Below are 25994 nucleotides of genomic sequence, written 5' to 3'. Positions count from 1 at the left end.
GCCTTGCCAGTGATGCCCACATCCCATGAATGAATTTTTTTTTTTTTTTTTTTAAAGCTGCAAATGATCTGTGTACATTCTCTTCCTTCTCAATACATTCTTGCCTGTATTGAAATCAACACATCAGTCTCCTGCTTGCTCCTGTTTCTTTTTCAAGACCTCCCATCTGTGGAACTCTATCTGCCTAGGTCTATCCTTCCTCTTGCAGGCTAAATGCTTTTAGAGCCTAAGCTTAGTATCACCTAATCACCATTTCCAGGTTTATGTAGTTGTCTTTATTCAGTTTTGGCATCTGCACCTGCACTGAGCAGATTTGGTTTATTAATTGAAAAAAGTTATTACAGTAATTGATTTGGTACATTTCAAATTCAATTGGAGGTTCAGCTGTTGATCTAAAACTATGACGGCTGCATTGATGTTGAATTCAGTGAGACAAGAATAGGAACCCACTAGATGCTTTTTCAGTTGCTAGGGATCTTGCTGATCGGAATTTGATTATTCCTGAAAGTCAGTTGGTATGTCTGTACATATAACCCAATGCAGGCTGACTAGAAACCATTCTCCATTTTAGGTGACTTTTCTGTGGGAATCTTTGTTTTATGTATATGATTTATAATGGTGCTAACTGTTCACTGCTCCCTTCAGTGTCCTGGAACAGCACAAGTTGAACAAAGAACAGTGGGAGGATCGAATCCAGATTTGGCATGAGGAACACCGAGGAATGATCAGGTAATACCAGGAGTTGCTAGTTTAACCCTTTTTGTAGAACAGTAGCAAATGTCTCTGGAGACTTGCTTTCCTGGTTAACCTTTTTTTAACCAAACTGAAATTATAATTTAATCTTAGCCAGTTGAGGTCACTCCAACTATAAGCTGATTTTCTTTCCACCCTAGATTCTAATATTGACATGAGTGGTAATTCCTTCATCAGTAAATACCTGTCTTTTGTTCAGGACTAAAACAGTAACCAAATGTATTGACACCTGTGGTGTTAATGGTGCGGAGTACAAACATGGCCACCTTTGCACTGGTGTAACTAATAGTCACTTGGTGATTTGTGGGGTGAGGGTAGATAAGTGATTATACCTTTTTTTTTTATAGTATGCTGGAAGATGGCCCTGCAACTCGAGTGGGGAAATGTAGGCCTACATGCTTTAATTTCCATCTCCAGTGCCCCTCTTATTTCCCCAGTATGGTGCCCAAGTTTCTCTAGCCACTGCTTTTGAAGGAAGTTGTCCGTTTTGATGGCTTTAGCTCAGTTTTACATTGGATGAGTCTCTCCAGGCTTTTGGTTTCATCTCTGCTGGATTTAGAACACCCAGGGATTTCATTGTACCACCTAAATCTTTTCTCTTTTTTTAATGATCGTTGCATGTCTGTCAGTAATGGCAGAAGCAATTTCAAGTGATTAATTAAAATGGTGTATATGCTGAAGTATGACTTTTCTTAGATTAATGGTACCAATACAAAAATAAAACTAGTGGTGATGCCAAATTAACACCATAAATCCCAAGGTTCACTTATTTTAGTGTGCTGCAATTAGGCCTCCTTGTGGCTGCTGTGCTCCAAGTAATATGATTCTAAACAAACAAGGTGGATAAATTTCTTCTGCATTTGTTATGGTACAAGTGTATTGTGTACTTATTTTTATGGGTTGATGGTTTTGTTAATTGAAGCTCTGGATCTGTTTTGGAGTATAAGGGCCAGTGGAAATAAGTAGGGGTTCTGCTTTGTATATTTCCCATTCTTTGGTTTAATTTGGGCAAATTAATACTTTGCTCAATGCAGAACTAATGAGGTTATTAGTGTCAATTATTGCAAATGTTTTTTAAATATTTATTTGTTCGCTGGATGTGGGTGTCACTGGTGAGGCTGGCATTTATTGCCCATTCCTATTTGCCTTTGAAGGTGGTGGTGAGCTGCTGCCTTGAAATGCTGCAGTCCGTATGGTGAAGTTACTCCTACAGTGCTGAGTGGCTTGCTAGGCCACTTCAGAGGGCATTTGAGTCAACCACATTGCTGTGGGTCTGGCGTTGCATATAGGCCAGACTGGGTAAGGATGGCAGGTTTCCTTCCCTACAGGGCATTAGTGAACCAGATGGGTTTTTATGACAATCTGGTCACCATTACTGATGTGTTTTTTTTATTCCAGATTTATTTAACAGCTGCCGTGGTGGGATTTGAACTCGTGTCTCTGGATTATTAGTCCAGTAACAACCACTATGCTACCGTACCCCCTCATTAGCTCATTGAAAAGTTGTAGGTTGAGTGCAAGGTATTTGGTACACATTTGATACAGTAAGCATTTCACCCAGCCCTATGAAGCCCACTGAACAGAACTCCAATATCTAGGAAATTGAAAAATGTCCTAGTAGCATAGGACTTTTTTTAAGTCCGCAGTGTGAGTTTCCATTATTCTCCTCCTTCCCCTGCCCCCATGTTTATTTCAAGACATTTGAGAATGTTTGTTTATAGGTGGGTTTTAGTTTAAACTGGATTACCTAATTAGGTGTTGGTGTTTCAAACTGGTTTCTATAATACACTAGCCAAATAGTAGCAAAGTATATTTCAATGGAGTAGTTTTTTTTTTGAAGCGTTTGAACTGCAGGAACAATGTTTTATCTTTCTCCTCCTTTAACATGCATGCAAAGTACATGGGATTGGGGGTAAGGTACTGACTTGGATAGAGAACTGGTTGGCAGACAGGAAGCAGTTGGAATAAACTGGTCTGTTTCCAAGTGGCAGGCAGTGACTAGTGGGCTACCGCAAGGATCGGTGCTAGACCCCAGCTATTCACTATATATTTAATCTAGACGAGGGAACTAGCTGTAATATCTCCAAGTTTGCAGATGACACAAAGGTGGGTGGGTGGGTGAGTGTGCTGTGAGGAGGATGCAGAGAAACTCCAGTATGATTTGGACAGGTTGGGTGAGATGGCAGATGCTGTATAATGTGGATAAATGTGAGGTTATCCACTTGGTGGCAAAAACAGGAAGGCAGATTATTATCTGAACGGCAATAGATTGGGAAAAGGAGGTGCAATGAGACCTGGGTGTCCTTGTGCACCAGTTGCTGAAGGTAAGCATGCAGGCGGTTAAGAAGTCAAATGGTATGTTGGCCTTCATAGTGAGCGGATTAGTGTACAGGAGCAAGGATGTCTTGCTGCAGTTGTACAGGGCCTTGGTGAGACCACACCTTGAATATCGTGTGCAGTTTTGGTCGCCTTATCTGAGGAAGGATATTCTTGCCATGGAGGGAGTGCAGCGAAGATTCACCAGACTGATACCTGGGATGGCAGGGATGATTTATGAAGAGACTGGGTCGATTAGGCTTATACTCGAGCGTTTAGAAGAATGAGGGGATCTCATAGAACAGGACTAGACTGACTAGATGCAGGAAGGATGTTACCGATGGCGGGTGTGTCCAGAACCAGGGGTCACAGGATAAGGAGTAAGCCATTAGGACAGATGAGGAATTTCTTCACCCAGAGAGTGGTGAACCTGTGGAATTCTCTCCTACAGAAGGCAGTTGAGGCCAAATCATTAAATATATTCAAGAAGGAGTTAGATATAGTTCTTAAGGCTAAAGGGATATGGGGAGAAGGCAGGGACAGGGTACTGAATTTGGATGATCAGCCATGATCTCATTGGCAGAGCAGGCTCAAGGGGGCTGAATGGCCTACTCCTATGTTTCTGTTTCCTTTGTCTCTTCTTAAACCCCCCCCCCCCCCCTAAGTTAATCTTTAAACATTTTTGGAGTTTAATATTGACACCTGCTTTCATTAACAGGGAGGATGCCATGATGGAATATCTGAAAATTGCTCAAGATCTTGAAATGTATGGAGTTAACTACTTTGACATCAAAAACAAAAAAGGTTCTGAGCTGTGGCTTGGAGTCGATGCTCTTGGATTGAACATCTATGAACATGATGATAGGTATGTGGTAAACCACTGCTAACTGTACATGTCTGTGGTAAACCACTGTTAACTCTGTACAGGTCCGGGCATGTCTCCGCCCCTGGCTCCACCCCCTAAGCCCAGGTATAAAGGTGACTCGCCACCCTTCCCCCCCAGGAGCTCTTAGGATGGATCCACTAGCACAGGCATGCTCCAGTTCTTAGTCATTAAAAGCCTACTTTGTATAAGTTCAACTCGTAGTCTTTGGTGTTGTTAGTGCATCAAGGTAATTTTCTCCATGGGGAATGCTGTCTGTAATATAGGCAAATGGATGATGAAATTTTGATCATTTGAGCTAACTTTTTGCACCCTCGCCCTCCTGCTGACCTCTGCACTGATGGCCCTTTGGTACCTTGAACCCCAGGGGTTGTAAGCCTAGATCAGTGTTGCACAACACATTGGCCACTAGCCACGTGGTTAATTGGAAATAACTATGTTGCTAATTACACTTTTAATTAGTAAGCAAGAGTAATGGACACTGTCGTTCAGCTCTGGAAACACCAACAACATTGCATGAAGACAATGGGCAAGCAGCATCCAACTGCATTCTGGCAAGTCTGGTGTGTCTCATTGTGCAAGTCAACGTTCTCAGCAAGTACAACTTGTAACTGCAGGACAAAAAGCTAGAAGCTGCACTAAGATGTGCTGGCTGACAATCAAGCCACTGTTGCAAAGTTTGGTGAAGGAGTGACTGAGAAATTTTAACACTGGTGGTAGATGTTTCTTGAGTAAATATACATGAAGTACATTTACCTGTATTGTGTGTAAGGTGTTTTCTATTAAATATATTGCATATAGTTAAGTGTTGCTGTGGCCATGCCTGTGGCTAGTCAGCAATTTCTATTAGACAACAGTGGCCTAGAGGTGAGTGGCTGGGTATTGGACAGTAAAGTGCCGCCACCACCACCACGTCAAATCCTCTCCTCACCTGCCATCTACACATGCATCTTATGGCTGGAACCCTGTCTTGGAATTTTTTCCCTCCACTTTGCCCCAAACCCCAGGGGCACTGGGGTACATTGTAGTGCTTCAGTTGTTGCTCTGGTTGAAATTGGTTAACTCTGCAAAAGCTAGAAATTGAGCCTAGAATCTTGTCTAAATGGCTTGTTACATGGAGTGAAGCTTTAACTCGAGGAATCTGCTGGCTTACTTTGGGGAGAAACTAACCACTTTTCCCATTTGTTGATCCAGAATTCAACCTTGGCCGTTGTTAACTGCTGTGGGATGGTTCACGTGCTTGTCTAGCTTGCAGAGTGCTGTTCAATCTGATTGGGAGCAGTTTGTGTTTACAATGAAGGAAATGGCTGGCAGGGCAGGCAGGAGTAGGGGGGGTGGGGGAAGTGAACATTAATTAAAATCGGTTAATGTTGGATGCAGTTTGAGGAGAGAAGTGTTGGTATCCTTTTGTGCTTGTTGAACTTGGTATCTCTACTTTTTGTTTTAAGGTTGACACCCAAGATTGGATTCCCATGGAGTGAAATCCGAAACATTTCATTTAACGACAAGAAGTTTATTATTAAACCAATTGATAAAAAAGCACCAGTAAGTACATAATGTACAGCAATCTGCAAAAATACATTTGGATGGAGAAGACCTTTGCCCCAATTGATCTTCACCTGAATACCAATCCTACCATCTTCTATTTACAGCATCTAGTCTGTACCCTGGCCTAACCACTTTGTCCAGTTGCAGCTTGACCAGAGCACTGTATAGCTTAATGTGACTTGAGGATTTGAACATTTTGATTTGGTAGTGAGACCCAGTACCTGTTACTCACAAACAAAAGAGAACTTGTATTCCAAATCAGCCAGCATGGTGATGTGCGTGTCAGTATATTTACAATGAACATGATTACACGTCAGTGGATTTGACCCTGGTCTTTACCAGGATTCAGAACTCAAGCATGCAAGCTGCTCTTAAGTCATTTAAGATGCTGGTGATTTTTAAGTTCTGGTATTCCCTGCTGCTTGTAAACTTGGCTATATTTGTGCTGAGTGTTGACGGCTCTGACGACAGACATGAATTCAGTGCAACCATCTCTTTGCTTTTTCCAACCCTTCCTGCCCACAAAGCCACTTAAAAGTGGATAATCTTAATTGGCATCTACCTAGTGTTCACCTCTGCATTGTGCCAATTTCTCCATTCTGTGCTGAATACAGTGCACTGTTAGCAACAGTTGATGTGGTGAAATCTGTTCATATGACTTTCCTAGCTGAGAGGCTGGGGGAGCAACACATGATAAAATGGAGAAAAATAACCATATTGGTTTGTTTTCTGATGATGCTATCGCCCTCTGCCAAATGGACCTGTTTAATGCATTCTTTAAATATTGAAACATGTCATGGCAAGTTCTCTCATTTTCATAGGATTTCGTCTTCTACGCACCTCGTCTCCGCATTAACAAGCGCATCCTGGCATTGTGCATGGGGAACCACGAACTGTATATGCGCAGGCGTAAGCCTGATACCATTGAAGTCCAGCAGATGAAGGCCCAGGCTAGAGAAGAGAAGCATCAGAAACAGCTGGAAAGGTCAGGAATATTTTAGGATTTGAAGCCGTAGTGAGTTTTGGTTTGTAAACTTGGTGACGTGGGATTTCAAAATTACTATTCCATTTCTGACTGCGCACACATGCCCCACCAAGGCATTTCTACAGGAGATTGGCTATACCTCCATATCCAACCGTGCAACACGACTGTTGGTGAATTTCTTGGGTGTGGTTTGGAGACTCTTGAGCAGGGTGGGAGAGAAAAAGCTTGGTTGTAATCCATACTATTCAGTGTATAGCTAATTGGTAAAGGGTTTAATTGTTCACCTTTCTATCCCAGATTACTTCACACACTGGGTCAAGTTTTAGTTCAGGGGAGCACTTTCTTTCTTGTGGGAGTGGACTTTTGAGCTGGGTTTGAGGAAGTATCTAGAACAGCTGAACTATCCCATCTTTCAAATGAAACATTACATCAAGGTCCCGCTGCCTCTTCCAGTGGATAGTAATGACCTGTCACTAATTGAAGGAGAAGTGGAGTTTTGATTGTGGCAATATTCTTCCTTCAACTGAGGGTGGTTGTTGTGGAATGTTTATGGCATGATGTGGCTACATTTACTTGTAAGTCACTGCACTCAGTAATTAATTGAGGTGGAACATATTGATGCATTTTAGTACTGTGTAAAAGTAATTTTAAGTGTGCCTTTTCCCCTCCCTTCTCCCCCACTTAATGCTGATTTTATTTCTAAGTAAGTTTCACTGTTTTGACAAATTCATTTTAAAGTGTTCTTATTGCCTCCAGAGCACAGCTAGAAACTGAGAGAAAGAAGAGAGAGCACGCAGAGAAAGAAAGGGAGAATATAGAGCGTGAGAAGGGTGAACTAATGGAAAGACTGAAGCAGATAGAAGAACAGACTCAAAAAGCCCAAAGAGGTAATATTGAGCGAAACTAACTGATCTGAGTGAGAAACATGCTTACAATGTTGTATTAAAGTTGATCCTTAAATGAAGGGGTAGAATAAAGGAAGGACTTTGAACAAAAAGTATTTCCTAGAGTCTCCTCTTCCAGTGTGTGTTTATGGGAGAGAGGGAACTATATAATTACAAATCATTGCTGAATAATATTGGACATGCTGAATATCCAATTCTGTACATGGGAATGAATGGCCTTTATGGGGATTATTACACTTTTTGAATGTATGAAAAGACTGGTTCATCAAACCTGTCCCAAGTAGTCATGATGCAACTAAGCATGAGCCCCCCACTCCCCAAATATTCCCTCACCAGCAATCATGTAATTTCCTGGGAGAGATTAAAAAAAACCCACCTTTGTCAATTCAGGACAGGGGCACAATTTAGGGGTCTGAGGAATTTCCAAATGTGACAAGTTCGCAAATCAGTGACCATGAGGTACATACTCAACACCCACCTACCTTTTCGTTCAATCATATTGGCCTCGGCAAGGAACTTTTCTAGATCTTCATTGATTATGACCAGTTGTTAAAATTCTTGGGAGGGAGAGGAGTCAGACTCGTTTATCAAATTTCTTTTTTAAATCTGATTTTAAAAAATTGTGATCAGTATTGCACTACAATATTCTTTGTAGCAGCCTTCACTAAAGGCTGTTCCATAGTGTTGCTGATGGAGCAACTTTGGTTCTGAAGCAGCTCCAAGACATGATCTGGAGCCAGCAACCCCAGTAAACTATACTATACTGAGGGTGAGTACTCTGCCATTCTTCCACTTGCACCAGCTTTCATTCTTCAGGAACCAAGGGGGGGGGGGGAGAAAGAGGATAACTGCAAGGGTCTCTTCTGGAATTGTATCTACTGATTAATAGAACCCTACTGACCAGAATGTGCCTGGTTGAATCTCTGGTGGCAGCTGAGTTAGCTGATTGTGGCTAGGGCAGTGGGAGAGGTGTTACTGTTGGCCTTCCTGTGATGGAGGGGAAAACTGGCCACGCTTCTTGCTATTCAGTAGGCCTTGCTGAAAAAATGTTTATTTCTGCTGTGAACAGGAAACTGGTTTGACTGTGGTGCCCCCTATAGATAAATAAGCTGCTGACTGTCTAAACTCATGAAGATTGAACACTTGGACAAGATACCAGACAGTAAGCAGAAATAAACATTTTGGGATAGAATGAGGAAAAATTAGACAAAACCACTGAGAAATGGTGAAATGATTTTGCTGGGGAGGGGGGGGGGGGGAAAACTTCAAAATGTTGGCCTCCTCACTTTCCCCTGCCCTGCAGCCTTCCTCCCTCGCTGTAGCAGAGTGGGGGCATTTTTTTTTTTGAAAGCAGGGCCAGGAAGAGTGTCCCATTGGGGCTGCTTTTTGAGAGTACAAAGATTAAAGACTACCGAGCCAAATATTTAAAGTTTGTTTTTCAGAAAGGGAAGTGGAACGATCAGGCTGGGGACAATGCCTTGGTTTTAGACAATTTGTGGAGATGCCGGTGTTGGACTGGGGTGGACAAATGTAAGAAGTCACACAACACCAGGTTATAGTCCAACAGTTTTATTTGAAATCAAGCTTTTGGAGTGCTGCTCCTTCACCTGACGAAGGAGCAGCGCTCCAAAAGCTTGTGATTTCAAATAAAACTGTTGGACTATAACCTGGTGTTGTGACTTCTTACATTTGGACAGGAGTGGTGGGCGGACAGGGCTTTTTTTTTTATACTGGGCCTGAAGAGGCCGCATGGCTTTGTGCTATGAATTTTTTTAAAGATTACTCTGCCTTTTTTAAACTACAGTAGCCCAGACAGCTAGGCTGAATTGTCCAGGGATTCATGGACCAGCGGTATAGTGCTATTTATTTATTTATTTATTTTTAAAAAAAGGTTAAGTAGGAAGTAAGCGACAGGGCTGCCTAGGGCGACATGGTATAAATGGACCTGAAAAACAGTGAATGAGGAAAGGTGGGACATGCAGCGGAGCCAGACTAGGATGATCTAAGCAGGGCATGGGCTGCGAGTTTTACATTTTTTTATTTTTGGTTTTGGGCATTGGGGCCTCAGCAGGAAAGGCCAAGTGGGAGTTATAGGGCTGAATTTTTTTACAAGCAGGGAGTGGGGGCAGTTTTTTTTTTGTTGAAGTTTGCAACAGTGTTGCTGTCTTAACTGGCCAGCAGGGCAGGCTGAGAAGGCAAGAGTGCCACCTAATGGCCACATGGTGGCAAGCATTTACCAAATACAGGAAACTTTGTGCTATCCGGCACCGACGGGACTGAGCTGCTGCTGTTCCCTCCAAACTGCCGTACACTCCAGAGCTAATGTGGAAACATACGGAGATTTTCATCTCCGTATGAATCAACAAACCCTGTTGCTTAGCAACAGCCTCAACAGTCGGCTAGCGTCTCTAGCTGAAGCTGTTGCTTAGCTACAGACCTTGCAGAGCTTGACTGTTCAAAAAAAGCAAAGAAACAAAATAAAAAACAGCTCCTGACTTTTGCCGGACGGTTTGCCTCTGGATAACTGTTTCCTGTATTCTGCCGTTGTAAAAAGGTGTGACAAAAGAAGCTTTTGTGGACAGGAAGTACATGCTGTACACAAGAATTATCAATACTGGGCACGTTGTAACGAGCTGCTTCCATGATATCTTCCAGAACTGGAAGAGCAAACTCTCAAAGCACTGGAGCTGGAGCAGGAGAGGAAGTGTGCCCAGGAGGAGGCTGAACGAATGGAACAAGAGCGCAAGACTGCAGAGGAGACCAAGACCGCCTTAATTGAGCAGTCCAAAAGCCAGATGAAAAATCAGGAGCAACTGGTAAATAGCGCCATTGCTGATATCAAAGGAATTTCTAATTCCTGTATTAACATGCTCATTTATGAATATTGTACAGAGGAATTCGAACCCAATAGATGAGGGGTCTGGACTCTCTGAATCCCTGCAAAGCAAAAAAAAAAAACAATTTCTGGCCCTTGCCCTGTTGCCTGCCTACTCAGATCCTACAATCTAAGGGGGTCCCAAGTAGAAGGCCAACAACTGTCAACCCCAGGCACCCTGGCTGAGCGCTCAACTGGCCAGCCACATGACAGTGAGGTGGGAGGGCTGGGAACATAATCTCCTGCCTGGTATAAAGGAGCATGTTGGCCTGGCATCTCTTGCAGTTGAAGACACTGCCCTTGAGGGAAGTCCTGGAAACCCTGACGGTATGTAAAAAGTGGGGGAAGGGGGTGGAGACCTGTGGAACCTCTTTCTCTGGACCTTTCCATTTGAAAAATAAAATTTGGAAAATTGGCCCCTATGATTGTAGCATAATTCTTCAATAAAAGAAAATCTGTGAATGCTGGAAATAATAAACGCAGACCGAAAATGCTGGAATAGACAGCCTGTGTGCTATAGGATGGGTTAATTTTCTGGGTGGGGAGTTCTGATGAAGGATCTTCCCCAAAGCTGTTTGCCTTTTTATCTTGATGGAATTGTTGAGAAATTTCCAGCATTTTCTGTTATTTTTAATGATCCTTCCTTGGGCTGTGGCTTGTTGGTTCCCTAAAAATTATTCCAGCTAATGAAGGTGTTTGATATGGAGCCCACTTCAAGAACCTGCTGACATCCAGTACTAGTGAATGCATGAGACAGTGTCCCATTATGATGCTTTGCCTTAAACTGATTCAACATTAATCCTATCTGGAGCTAGTTTGTACCCTGATAACTAACTGATATTTACTGAGGGGGCTGTACCACACAGTCTAGCTGAGGCATTATCATGTCACTTGCTGGCCTGTTAAAGCTGTATTTTCTAAGTGAAGTGGGCAACACTAAAAGCAAGTTGGTACTTTTTCAGTAAGAATTTAGTTTTATGAAGTGATTTTAGATTTCTGTATTCTATGTGGCATTAGCTCCCCATGTTTGTATTGCTAAAACATGCTCTATTGGCTCAACAGAAGTGTAGGGATGAGGGTGGTGGAAGCACCAAATGTAAAAGTGCTTCCAGATGACAATTGAGGTCTCTTCCTACATCCCATTAATGTGACAAAATTGAACTAATTGTTCAGCCAAGCCTACTTGATATGAAATATTTGGTCTTGGACTTCTATACATAACCTTAACTGCAAACTCCATTCTTGGAAATAATGTCTTTTTATTATACATAGTGTTTGCATTGATATTTTACTTCTGAAAACAATCTTTTGATGTGACTTTATTTCCAAACAAGGTGAAAGATACTACTGCTATAGAATGGAACATGCCATTTCAGGTACCCAGTGTTGGCATCAACCATTGCCAAGATAGGTATAGCATAGCGAGATGCTGAGTAATGTGCTTTCTACCTTGCCCAATACGTACCTCAGCCACTACATCCTGAAGAGCATTCTCTGGTGGATGAAATAGAAAAATGCCACACTCATTCTGTGGCCTCTTGAATGAGACTGCTGAATTAGTGTTGGTTTTGTGCTGAGAGTCTATGTCCACTAGGAATTTGTGATGTTCCCCAATCTCATTTGTCATAGCATTCCTGGAGCCAGGAAATAGATTTCTGTTGTGTTAAATATTGATGATGTAAACACAAATTAACTTAATTGTGGCCTGGAATTTCCGCTTAGTTGCACTTTCTTCAGCAAAACCAGCGCAAAAGATCACGGAATTTTAAGTCAAATTGAGTTTCCGCAATCTCTTGTGCTAGTTTTTAAAAATTGTTCTAGAAGTTGGCCATGCCCCGATTGAATTAATCATAGCGAGTTTCTGCTAATTGTGCCAGTTTGTGGGCCTTTAAGGAGGCTCTTAATTTTTAGGCACAAGGACAGTAATGGGCACCTTTTATAAAAGCTTTTGAATATTTTTTGATTTGCCAAGGAACTAACTACTGTACCCCACTATAACTAGCAAATGGTTCTGGCTAGTTTGTCATTTTTCAGTTATTTAAAATTGGGTTACTCACAGGTGGTGGACTAAACAATCTGATTAAAATTGCTTATTTTTTGTGATAAACCCATTTTCTGCTGTATTAATCAAACTGCACCGGGTTACCACTCTTTAAATATATCAAGGAATTTTTTTTTTTTTTAAATGCTGGTTCATGGCTGATTTTGTTTGGCAAAATGCAAATGAGCAGGAACTCTGGGTGGGGGTGGGAACCCTCTCCAAACTAGCGCACGGATTGCTGATTGCGTCCAAAGCAGAAACTGTACCCAGTGTTTTCCACTGCTCTCGTTCTGTTTCTGAAACAACTAGTTGAGTTGATGCAACATTACTTTACTTTATTGCTTCCTTTTGGAATGATAAACTATTTGGCTTATTAAGTTTACTCCTATTTTGAAACGGGTGATGGAAAAGTGACTCATGACCATTTACCTTTCCTTGTAGGCCTCTGAACTTTCAGAGCTCACTGCTAAAATAAATCTATTGGAGGAAACTAAGAAGATAAAGGAAGAGGAGGCCACTGAGTGGCAGCAGAAGGTAAGGCTATATGACATGTGGTATTGGAATGTCACAGACACTTGTATATTTTTTCCCCTCTCCTCCCTCTTATGCCTATCATGACTAGGTACAGCATGTGGTTTGTGAGCAATACACAAGGTTTTACATGAGCGAATACTTAAAGGCAAATTTGTTGCTATTTGTCCCTTTTTATAATACTGTGATTCTATTTATGGATTGTTTGGCTTTCCTGCTTGTCCCTGTAAATTGTGTCCACATCTGTCCCCCACCCTCAGTTGGCTACAGCAGCAGTTGCGGTACTACCTTGCATTAGAGATGCAGAAAAATGCAGTCAAGGTTCCCAATTTTGATCACAATACAGTACTCCCTGCTGGAAAATGTTATTGTGGCTGTGGTGCCCTCCATAGTCAAATAGCCTGTCAGCAACTGCATGCTCATGAAAAGCAGTTTGATTTGAGGTACCAGAGGGCTTCTGACCTACGTAGAACCACAACCTAGAACACCATTTGGCTCTGCTGCACACTCGATTTGGCTTAAACAAACTGAGTACCATATTCAGTAGTGAAATGGGTTGTTCTCTCTGCAGTAAGTGATAACTGGTGTATGCAAACTGCTCATTGAAGAGCTTCCTATATTTATGGTGTACGATGTGCATATTTAGGTCATTTGCTTTGCTTACTCTATGCTTGAACTGAAAACCATGCATGGGTAACTAATGGTGACTGGGCAGCTGCTTTTTTAAATAAAACTTCTCTTCCTAAGTAACAGTTCAGTTGAGGAAGCATGCATGCTACAGAGTAAGGAAGAAAGCTGCCCATCTGGGATTTCTACATGGAAGGTGACCTTGAAAGGGATGCCACAGATGGTGGGCTCTTGGTGGTTTTTTTCCCCCATTCTCTGTCATGCATTCCTAAAGGTACTGACTCATGCTGGAAGATGCTGCAATAAGTGTCAGCTCTTGCTTTGTCCGAGTGAGTGTTCGTCAGTGAGTTCTTAATGTTGAGTGAACTGGTACCAATGTCAAAAACCTTGTGTGGGTGTTATTGTCTGCAACATAGTGCTGGCTGAGCAACTTTGTTTGTTTTAGGCTGAAAACCATCTGCAACATTGTCCTTTGGTTTGATTCTCTTGAGGTTGTCAGCAAGTTTGTTCATCAATAGCAGCACTTATGTTTGCAATCAAATAATCCTGTCCAGATTAACTTGGTCGCATCTATGAATCAGCCATATCAATTTCTTGAATCTGGCTTTTTCATAGTCTGAGTTGTACAGCACAGAGGCCCTTCAGCCCATCGTGTCTGTGCCGGCCATCAAGCCCTGTCTATTCTAATCCCATTTTCCAGCACTTGGTCCGTAGCCTTGTGCTATGGTGTTTCAAGTGCTCATCTAAATGCTGCTCGAGTGTTGAGGGTTCCTGCCTCTACCACCCTTTCAGGCAGTGAGTTCCAGATTCCAACCACCCTCTGGGTGAGTTTTTCCTCAAATCCCCTCTAAATCTCCTGCCTCTTACCTTGAAACTATGCCCCCTGGTTATTGACCCCTCTACTAAGGGGAAAGGTTCCTTTCTATCTACCCTATCTATGCCCCTCAATTTTGTACACCTCAATCAGGTTCCCCTCCGCCTTCTCTGCTCTAAGGAAAGCAACCCCAGCCTGTCCAGTCTCTTCATAGCTGAAGTACTCCAGCCCAGGTAATATCCTGGTGAATCTCCTCTGCACCCTCTCCAATGCAATTGCATCCTTCCTATAGTGTGGCGACCAGAACTGCACACAGTATTCCAGCTGTGGCCTAACTAGCGTTTTGTACAGCTCCATCATAGCCTCCCTGCTCTTGCTTTCATTAGCAGAGGCATAGAATATAAGTATCCCATATGCCTTTTTAACCACCTTCTCTACCTGTCCTGCTGCCTTCATGATCCCTCTGATCCTCTGTCCTTCCTAGAGTCCTAACATTCATTGTGTATTCCCTTGCCTTGTTGGTCCTCCCAAAATGCATCACCTCACACTTTTCAGTTAAATTCCATTTGCCACTGTTCTGCCCATCTGACCAACCTGTCTATATTGCCCTGTAGCCTGAGGCTTCCCTCCTCCCTGTTTACCACTTCACTAGCTGGGAAGATGGCCATTTTTAAGGGAATATTTTTACAATACTACTGTAGTGGTGAAAGTGGCTTCACTGCACAAACTTAGCCAGAATCTGGGCCTGACCAGACATCGTCGTCTTACACTTTTTGACTTGGTTCAGGCCTTGGCACTTGGTTTCCACTTCAAGTTTAGTGTTGCTGCAAAGCCAAAAACATTTACACTAACACTAAACATGTGGGGGTCGATTTTCGTGGCGCCGTCAGGTGGGGTTTCAGGCGTGTGGGGGGAAATCCCAAATTCGGGGGTCCTGCCCAAAACCCCGCTCCACACAACTTTTGGAGGTGGCGGGTACCCGCCCTGCATTAGGACCTGCTGAAACCAGGTGGGAAGGGATTAGTGCCTGTTAACATAGTTAACGGGCAGTTTTTAGCCTAATCCCTATTTTGAGGGGTTTAGTGTGGGATTCCCGACCGCTCCAAACCACGCCAGGTTAGAGCAGGCGGGCCGTCGGGTTGGAGGGGTCGTGATGTCGGTGCTCAGGTGAGTGGTGCATGAGTGCAAAGGTAAGTGTGTTTGTCTAAAGTGTGTAAAGAACTTTTACCTACCTGTACTACCATCACAGCCTTTCTTCCTGTAGCCGTCGGGAGCCCATCACTCAGCCGGAACTTAAAGCTGAACGGCTGCGATCTGTCAAGTGACAACCTTCAGCTGAGTGCCAGTGTGAGTTCTAACTGAGTCTGTGCAGAAGGACTCATGTTAGAACTCAGACTGTTTCACAGCTTCAAACAGCTGTGAAACACTGATATTTCATCTGTCAAGAACTGGGCGGGCTCAAGGTCAATCAAGGGAAAATCGCACGGATTGGCCGGACGTCGAAGTAGGCGGGACTAAAACCTGACAGTTGTAGTCCCGCCTTCCCGACAGCTTCAGGAAAATCGACCCAGTGTGTCTATGCACCCTAAAACTAGTTTTCTGCCAATGTGTAAGTTTTCTTTGCCTTATTAGTGTCTCTTGATTTCAGGCAACCTCAACAAGCAAATGAAATTTTCAATAACCTCAAAGAAACATTGTTCTGATGCAACAAAAAAATCATGCATGTTCTCATTTGATCAGGAAATATATATGGGTCACAACAATTGTATTTGTGACTGACTTCAATATGGACAAAATCAAAGTTAATGGTAAAGTGGGATGTAGTTATGTGGTAGTAATTGCAATTGTGCACTTTTATGCAGGCTGCATTAGCGCAACAAGATCTGGAAAAGACTAAAGAGGAACTTAAAGTGGCCACAACAGCCCCACCCATCCAAGTGACCATCCTGCAAGCTGAGGATGAGCGTGCAGATGAGCAGGATGAGCGTGCAGATGAGCACGATGAGAATAATGCAGAGGCTAGTGCTGAGCTCAGCTCTGAGGGGACCGTTCAAGATCGCAGTGAGGAAGAGCGGCTGACTGAGGCCGAGAAAAACCAACGTGTACAGAAGCAGCTACAGGTAAGCACATTTACCAATGTGGTTAGGATTAAACCCATTGAGTTTTGAGCAGGCTGTCTGGAAATTTCTAAGTGGTAAAGCAAAAGTGTTCATCCATTTCCTCCCCCCCCCCCCCCACTAAATTTCTCCATCTGATGTGAAGGCTTTTAATTACTAGAGATCAGGTTTATAGTGCATTTTCATCAATGAAGAATCAGAACTCGCTTCTCTCATTTTGGACTTGTGGGAAGATGACCAAGCTAGATGTGGCGAGAATATCCTCCCCATTATTAGGAACATAGAATGGTTACAGCACAAGGAGGTCATTCAGCCTGTCCAGCTCGTGCAGGCTCTCCAAGAGCCCTTCAGCTAGTCTCACTCCCCTGCCCCTTTCCCTGTAGCCCTGCAATTTTTTTTCCTTCAGGTAGTTATCCAATTCCCTTTTTGAAAGCCACAATTAAGTCTGCCTCATCACCCTCGCGTTCCAGATCCTGACCGCTCAGTGTTTATATATTTTTTTTAAATGTCGTCTTGTTGCCTTTGGTTCTTCTGCCAATCAGCTTAAATTTGTGTCCTCTGGTTCTCGACCCTTCTGCCAATGGAACTGTTTCTCTCTACTCTGTCTAGACTCCTCATGATTTTGAACACCTCTATCAAATCTCCTCTTCACCTTCTCTGCTCTAAGGAGAACAACCCCACATTGCCTATCCACATAACTGGCATCCTGCATCCCTGGAATCATTCTTGTAAATCTTTTCTGCACCCTCCCAAGGCCTTCACATCCTTCCTAAAGTGTGGTGCCCAGAATTGGACACACTACTCCAGTTGAGGCCAAACCAGTGTTTTATAAAGGTTCATCATAACTTCCTTGCTTTTGTACTCTGCCTCTATTTATGAAGCCCAGGATCCCGTATGTGCTTTTAACTGCATTTTCAACCTGCCGTGCCACTTTCAACAATTTGTGCACATATATCCCCCCCCCCCCCCCCACCCCACGGTCTTGCTTCATGCACCCTCTTTAGGATTGTACCTTTACTTTTATATTGCGCCGCCTCATTCTTCCTACCAAATGTATCATGTCACACTTTTCTGTGTTTAAATTTCATCTGCCATGTGTCTGCCCATTCTACCAGCCTGTGTCTTGTCTCTGAAGTCTATCTCTATCCTCCTCACTGTTGACTATACATCCAATTTTTGTCATCTGCAAATTTTGAAATTGTACCCTGTACACCCAAGTCATTAATCTATATCAAGAAAAGCAGTGGTCCAGTACCAACCCCTAGGGAACACCTGTGTACCTTCCTCCAGCCTGGAAAAACGACCGTTCAGCACTATTGTTTCTTGTCACTGAGTCAATTTTATATCCATGCTGCCATTGTTTTTTATTCCATGGGCTCCAACTTTGCTGGCAAGCCTATTATGTGGCGCTTTTATCAATGCCTTTTTGGAAGTCCATGTCCACCACATCAACTGCATTGCCCTCATCAACCTTCTCTGTTACCTCATCAAAAAACTCAATCAAGTTAGTTAAACACTATTTGCCTTCAACAAATCCGTGCTGGCTTTCCTTAATTAATCCACACTTGTCCAAGTGACTGTCAACTTTGTCCCTGATTATCATTTCTAAAAGCTTCCCCACTACAGAGGTCACCTTACTGGCCTGTAGTTGCTAGATTTATCCTTGTACCCTTTTTGAACAAGGATGTAACATTTGCAGTTCTCCAGTTCTTTGCACCTGTATCTAAGGAGGATTGGAAGATTGTGGCCAGTATCGCCACTATTTACTCAACTTCCCTCTGCATCCTAGGATGCATCCCATCCAGTACTGGTGACTTACTACTTTAAGTACAGCCAGCCTTTCTAGTACCTCCCATAAATTTTTATCTTATCCAGTATCTCACTACCTCCTTTCACTATGACTTTGGCAGCATCTTCTTCCTTGGTGAAGACAGATGCAGAGTAGGAATTTAGTACTTCTGCCTCCATGCGTAGGTCTCCTTTTTTGGTCCTTAATTGGCCCCACTCCTCCTTGTTACCTGTTTATAATTTGTATGCCTATAGAAAACTTTTGAATTCTATTCATACTCTGCCCCTCTTATATTCTTTTTCACTTCCCCTCTGAACTTTCTATATTCAGCCTGATTCTCACTTGTATTCTCAACCTGACATCTGCTTCATCTTGCACTCTATCTTTCATCATGCAGGGAGCTCTGACTTTGGTTGCCTTACCTTAACCCCTTGTGGGAATGTACCTCGACTGTACCCGAACCATCTCTTTTAAAGGCAGCCCATTGTTCGAAAGTTTTGCCTGCCAATCTTTGATTCCAGTTTACCCAGGCCAGATCTGTTCTCAACCCACTGAAATTTGCTTTCCTCCAATTAAGTATTTTTACTCTAGATTGCTTCCCTGTTCTCTTCCATAGTTAATCTAAACCTTATGATACTATGATCACTGTTCTCTAAGTATGCCCCTACAGACACTTGCTCTACTTGACCCACCTCATTCCCCAGAACCAGATCCAGCAATGCCTCCTTTCTCGTTGGGCTGGAAATCCAGGAAGTTCTCCTGAACTCACTTCAGAAATTTTTCCCCCCCTCTGCCCTTAACACTATTACTATCCCAGTCTATTAGGATAATTAAAGTCCCCCATCAAATTTTCTCCTATATATTTCCCACTAGTTAGTGGCCTATAGAATATACCTAGTAGTGTAATGGCACCTCCTTTCTTATCGCGCTCTCCTTAAATACTGCCATCTCGCCTCCTTTCTTTCCTGAACACCTTATATCCAAGGATATTTAGTACCCAATCCTACCCTTTTTTTGAGCCAGGTCTCTGTTATCACCATGACATCATATTCCCATGTGACTATTTGCACCTGCAGCTCATCAACCTTATTTACCACACTTTGTGCATTTACACACATGCACTGTAAACCTATCTTCGACCTTGTATTCTTAGTCTGACCCCACCTTATACTGTACTATTTCTTACTCTAGTGCTATGTCTCCCAATCCTTTGTGCACTTTGTTTCTCCTTTTCTAATGCTACATCCTGGTGCCCATCCCCCTGCCAAATTAGTTTAAAACCTCCAACAGCACCAGCAAACCTACCCCCCCCCCCCCCCCGGTGAGGACATTGGTTCCAGCTCTGTTGAGCTGCAGCCTGTATAAGCCTTGCCTCCCCAGAACTGTTCCCAATGTCCCAAGAATCTGAAGCTCTCCTCCTGCACCATCTCTCCAGCCATGCATTCATCTGCTCAATTGTCCTATTTCTAGACTCATTAGCTCATGGTACCAGGAGTAATCTGGAGATTGCTACCTTTTTTGAGGTCCTGTTTTTTAATCTTCCTATCTGCCTGCAGGACCTCATCCCTCTTTCTACCTGTGTCATTGGTAGCCATATGGACCACAACCCCTGGCTGTTCACCTTCCCCTCTCAGAATATTATAAGAAGGATATAGAGGCACTGGAGAGGGTGCAGAGAAGATTTACAAGGATTATACCAGAAATACGAGTGTATACGTATTGGGAAAGGATGAACAAGCTGGGTTTTTTTTCTTGGGCTGGGGAGGGGGAGAAAAGAAGGTTGAGGGGTGACCTATGAGGTTTTGATGGTGTGGATGCAGAGAGAATGTTTCCACTTGTGGGGAAGAGCATAATTAGAGGTCATCAATATAAGATAGTCACCAAGAAATCAAATAGGGAATTCAGAAGAAACTTCTTTACCCAGAGTGGTGAGAATGTGGATCTCTCTACCATATACCATCCTGGAGTCACATCTGCGACCACAGAATCACCTGTCCCCCATACTATCGAATCCTCTACCACTTGCTTTCCTGATCTTCCTCCTTCCACTTGCACCCCCCCCCCCCCCCCCCCATAGCTGAGCCATCTGTGGTGCTGTGGCTGAACTCTCCAGAGGAACCATTGCCCTCACCAGTATTCAGTACTGAATATTGATTGGAGGGCAAGATACACTCTGGACTCCTGCACTACTTGTCACCCATTTCTTCGCCTGCACATCCTTACGCTGCAGGGTGACCACTTCCTGAAATGTGCTATCCATGTAGCTCTCCGCTTCACAGATGCATCGCAGTGACGCCAGCTGCTGCTCAAGCTCCCAAACCTGGAGCTCAAGCTCCTCCAGCTGATGACACTTCCTGCATACATGGTTGTCCAGGAAATGAAGTGTCCTGGAGTTCTCACATGGCACAAGGTGTGCATTCCATGGGACTGAGGTGCTGCCATGCCTCCACTTAATAGATTATTAACTAACATAACAAAGATTTAAGGAGCAATCGTCAGCTACACTCCAATTTGTTTTTTCTCTTCAGCTCCTTCCCTTGTGCTGACGGCACTTACCTTGCTCCCTGATGCGTGCACTCCTTCCGGGCTCTCGGGCCTACCTTTTATCTCCGGCTGCTCCTCTCTCTCGCTCCGCCTTCCCCCCCCCCCCCCCCCCCCCCCCCCCCCCCGGCTCCAAATTCCCAATTTAGCACTCTGTCTCGAAGCACTGCATTTAGGATCACCCTGTGCAGCCCACTCAAACAGGAGATGGCATTCCACTCCTCTGGGCTGCCCTGCCTTTTTAATTGCGCTTCCTGACTATTTACCGCTCAAATACTTCGTGATTTTGTATCTGGTTTTCTACTTGTTCACGTAACCCTTTTAGTGTGAAGATTCTCTTGGTTTGCTTTTAATTGGCTTCATTCAAATTTAAGATTCTGTCCTTGTTCTAGATACCCCTACTAAATGGGAAAATAAATTCTTATCTGCCATTTCAATTCCCATCATTATTTTTTAAGTACCTCAATTAGATTCTTCAAGCCCAGTATATCCTTCGTAAGGTGGGATGCCCAAAATTGAGCACTACTCTGAATGCTGTTTGACTAATACTCTAACTCTGGTAGTATTTCCTTGTGTTTTTATATGCTTGTGATGAAGCCAACATACCATTAGCCTCTTTGATTGCTTTTTGTACCTCCTGAGCAAGCTTTTAATTACTTTTATACCCTGATTGCTAAATCTTTTCAGTTGTCCTGTCCCCCCCTCTTTTCCCCCCCCCCCCCCCCCCCCCCCCCCCCCCATGGCTGGAGCAGTGGGCTGGATCCAGGTCATGGGTTAGATGTTTGCAGGTGGAAGTGGTACAGAGGAGTTTCCTCATAGTATGTATTTTTGAGCTTAAAAAGCTCGTGTCCTGACAGCAGCTATGGGATAAGTGGATTATTTGGATCCCTGCTAGACATTTCTTGGAATTCTGGTCAGCAAAGTTTAATCAAGCACACCTAAATGGGAAGGAGCATGTAGAATGGTGCTTTTTTTTTTAATGTTAAAGTGCCACTCTGCAATTTTTATTTTTTTTGGGGGGGTGGGGGCAGAAGACATAGCTTTCAAATTATAAGTAAAAATTTGGATTTGTCTTTTGTTAAAGCCAGTGATTTTTTTTTTTGAGCTGTGCAGATAGGTCAGGTGTCTCTCTATCTCCACAAGACTGTTCTGGTGGGGAGGTCAATAATCAGAAGCATCCTAGAGTGGCTCAATTAATTTTGCACTCGGGGGCCAGCTAAAAAATTCCCCTTGGGAAGCTGTGCTATCTGTTTATGGTGACTGACAAATGCTACCTTTCCCCACAGGCATTGACTTCTGAGCTGGCCCAGGCACGAGATGAGACCAAGAAAACGAAGAATGACCTGCTACACGCGGAGAACATGAAGGCAGGACGAGACAAATACAAAACCCTGAGGCAGATTCGGCAGGGCAACACCAAGCAGCGGATTGACGAATTTGAATCCATGTAAATTCCCATTTCCCATGACCTGCGTAAGCCACTACATGGGAATGAATTCGGTTTCATTAGGAGTTGCCGAGAAACCCTTTTTAAAAAAAAATATATATATAGCTTGTGCAGATCAGCAACAAAAGATGTATTAAATTGTTCCAGTTCTGAAGTGTAGCACAAAATGTAGTCTTTGGTTGTGAAGTTCAGAAAGATTGTCTTCCCCCCCCCCCCCGCCCCCCTCAATTACACCAAGTAGAATTCTCTCCAAAAGCCACACTCTCCACCACTTTTTTGTACATCATTCATTATTTTAAGCTTAAACTGAATACTTTAACACATTTTGGCCCATCTTTGAAATTAAAATCTTCTCTATCCTAAGCTATATATTAATTTAAAAACTAATTTTGTGAAGGAGATTATGCAAGTTAGTTATGATATTGGTTCAAATAGATACGTTTTTCACCACAAAGGTGGGGCTCCTGGAGTGGTCATGCCTGCGACTGATAACCATTTTGTTCATCTCCTCACTTTTTAGAGTGTGGGTTGGTTTTTCACAGTTGGAGAGCCTGTCTGGTATTCATTATCTTTAGTCAATGATTATTGCCAAGTGAATGTCAAAACACCTGATTATCTTTTGATTGTGCTAGCTTTTGCGATGGCATAACTCAAATTCATGAATGGAGAGGAACCTCCATTCTTGTGAAACTAACTTTCATTGAATATAATAGACAATATTTAGGGAATCCTGTATTTGTTTGATATAATTTACATTCAGCTTTTTTTTATGTGTGTGTGTGTATGTATATATATGTGTGTGTGTGTATATATATATATATATATATATACACACACCTCTATTAGTTGGCTGAAGTTGGAGAGGCTTTTCCTATTATTTTTTAAACTGCATACAATTCAGCTATGTAAACTTGTTCTGACTGGGGTACATTGCACTAAAATTTTAAATTCATAAGCAATTGCTAAATTTGTGCGTGGGGTTGGTGGGGGGTGATTCCCCTTTTGAAAGCCCACAGTACCTGGGAGGAGATGGTGCTACCACAAGTCACTGGGTAGTTGCAATCCCACTTTTCATGTTAATAGGAAGAGTTAATTTGGAAAAACTTTGACATTTGAAATGAAATGCAGCTCTACTAATTTCTGGGCTCTAAAGTATATGTTGGGATTTCAAATGTAATCTACTTCAACTAAAATCCTTTACAAGTTGTACATTAAGGCTTTAAGAATTTGAGGTGTTAATGCAGACTTTTTTGAGCTTCCTATTCCTAACTGAACCTCTGTTGCCAAGGGCTACCATTTGGTTGCATTTTTTTTTATATAGCAATGAAAGTGCCAAAAAAAATCCGTTTCAGTGTTACAGTGCCTGTGTTGATATATTTGCAACCAAGATCACTCCTGGTGCAGTTGGCTGCTCCTTTTTTCTAAATAGTATTATGTACTTGATGTAGTTACTTTGGACTTTAACTATGCAAAGTAGGAAGAGCAGAATTTTGTTTTTTGTAACTGGTTTGCAGACTATCATGTAACCATGCATGTATTTTGCAGGATAATTGATAATAAATGTGCAGTATTATATTAAGGAGACAGAACTGTTCATTTATAGTAGTGTTGATCTTTTGTGGTTTCTATTACAATGACTTTGTAAAATGGGCAATTCCATTCAATAATTATTAATGGGGCTCTTCAGCTCGTTGACAAAAGCTGCTTAATCTCATTCTCAGTGGTTTGGACTTCTGTAAATTAAATAGAAAATTGGCCAGTGTAAATTTCTTCTCCACTAGTGAAATCTACTCCCTATTTAACAATTAACAAATGGGATCTCGGTAACAAACTATTTGATGTTTTGGGGTTTGTATTCAATTTGGTCTTTCAGCTCTAATAAATTTTCATTATTTCTGCACTAGCTTTGGTTGCTTTTTTCTTTTAAACTTCAAGACACTTTTTTAAATAGGTTTTAAACTTGTATCCTAGGAAAGTGGTTTGCATGTGTTGTGTGGGGGAGCTCTTCCAAATATTGACACAATCTGATACCTCCCTTGACTTCCAAAAGAGCAGTATTGGCCAGCTATCCAAAGGGAAACTGTACTACTGATGCAAAAAATGCTTATCAGTCCAGCAACAGAATAAGTCAACAAATGAGAGCAATTGGACCTCTGGGACCCCTTGGATCTCCTTGCAGGTCCCAGTTTGAAAATCCATTTGCTACATAGTGGTAAAATTATTCAGGGTGAGTTTGGAATAATCAGCTGGGAGAATAATAAAGAAATGAGGGGAGGTGAATGTCCTCTTTCAGTGCATTAGCAGTGCAGGAAATGTTTTGAGCCAGGAAAATCATGTGGAAGTCTGCTGTGCTAGTCCCTACCGCTCTTTGATCCTTCCCATGATCTGCCCAGTCCCTCCTAGCCTCCCTCTCTCGGCATGGGAGCTGCATGCTTCCTGGGTGTGCACTGCAAATGAACTGAGTGCATTAGACTGAGTTGCAGCAGCTGCCAGGATCACCTCTTCCAGGTGGAAGTGACCAGTGTGAAAGCCTGGATGGTTTAAGCATTGACTTTTTTTAATGTTCATTTAAAAAAAAAATTTTTTTTTTTTTTTTTTAGATTTATCGTTACAAATGCCTGTGTTTTGCTTCTTACGGGTCATCTGACCGGACACTTTCTTCATTTTCTTCCCCCCCCCCCCCCACCTAAAATCGGGGCTTCTTGGGAGCAGGTATGGCATACCACTGTGCCATCCTCATGGAGGAAGAGGAGCAGCACAGATTGAGCTAAGGAGAGTCGGGCACCATTTTAAGGAGGATGTAGCCCACCATATATTGCCCTCCATGGACGAGCTGCGCAAAGTGTACACTTCACCCAAGAGGCGAAAGGGCATCTCTTGTGACCTGCTGCAGTTGGAGCTCAAGCCATGCTCTTCTGCCCGCACTGCTCTCTCTAGCTATGAAGGTGACCACAGCCTTCATCATCTACAGCCCACAATCATTTCAGGCAGCTACAGGGATCTCTAACATTTGCCAGGGAGCAGTACAGGCAATTGAATGAGCGTAGGTAGGTTGGGAAAACATCCATTTCAAATGAGTACAATGATTACACCCATTTGGCTTCTGTTTGTAAACTGTCTATAAACTTCCGAATGTATCAAACTGAAAGATAAACATTGTCTTTCCTCCTAATTTGAAAACCAATTGAATTGTGAAAGCTACTCTGGCAAACAAAGGCTCTTGTGTTTTGATGGTCAGAAAATATAAACATTCTAATTACTGGCACTAGATGGAAGAAGATACATCCAGCAACCAATTACAAAATGTTGAATTCAATGTTTGCAAAGATCTCTCAAATGTGCAGCCTGCAGTGCTTGCCAGCCATTTTTTAAATTAAGATTTTGGCTCCCATTCACTAACAGTGAAAATCCTCTAACACAGTAATCTATTTCTCATGTGTGCCTTTTTATTACTGTGATAAATGTTATTACAAAATGGAAACTCAAACTATTAAATGTGCACTTTAAACCCTTCAATTCTATTCTGCCTTTGTTTCCCTATCCTTCAAGGGCACGTAGGGATGGATAACGAATGCTGGCCTTGCCAGCGACACTCTCATCCCGTGAACAAATTTTAAAAAAATCCTTTCACTCCTCCGTACTTGACATATAAATGTTTATAGTATTTTTTACCGAAATACCTCATGCAATAAGTTTAGGGAGAACCAGGATCTTCAGCAGCCTGTGATCCAAAAGTGAAAAATCCAAACTCTTGAATGTATAAGGCAGGTAAATTGCAATACTAGAGACGGATAACAAGTATATCTGTTCAACAAAAAAAAA

The 25994-nt window shown here is 42.6% G+C and overlaps 1 protein-coding gene across 2 annotated transcripts in view; it reads left to right on the top strand.

Annotated features, from left to right (window-relative positions):
- The window catches only part of msna (moesin a), an 89311-nt gene extending 65239 nt beyond the window's left edge, over nt 1-24072 (top strand). For both annotated transcript variants that reach the window (XM_085998892.1, XM_085998900.1), the window contains exons 5-13: nt 646-729; nt 3788-3934; nt 5401-5497; nt 6322-6485; nt 7242-7372; nt 10046-10206; nt 12748-12840; nt 16141-16398; nt 22012-24072. In XM_085998892.1, coding sequence (XP_085855018.1) covers nt 646-729; nt 3788-3934; nt 5401-5497; nt 6322-6485; nt 7242-7372; nt 10046-10206; nt 12748-12840; nt 16141-16398; nt 22012-22176 — 1300 coding nt within the window. In that variant the 3' untranslated portion in view covers nt 22177-24072. The remainder of the gene's footprint in view (nt 1-645; nt 730-3787; nt 3935-5400; nt 5498-6321; nt 6486-7241; nt 7373-10045; nt 10207-12747; nt 12841-16140; nt 16399-22011) is intronic.
- Nucleotides 24073-25994: the final 1922 nt, after the last annotated feature.

This window comes from Somniosus microcephalus, chromosome 1 (assembly GCF_052327205.1).
Source record: "Somniosus microcephalus isolate GS21.2 chromosome 1, FLI_Smic_1.0, whole genome shotgun sequence".
NCBI classification, from domain to species: Eukaryota; Metazoa; Chordata; class Chondrichthyes; order Squaliformes; family Somniosidae; genus Somniosus; species Somniosus microcephalus.
This window is presented reverse-complemented; position numbering and strand designations above follow the sequence as displayed.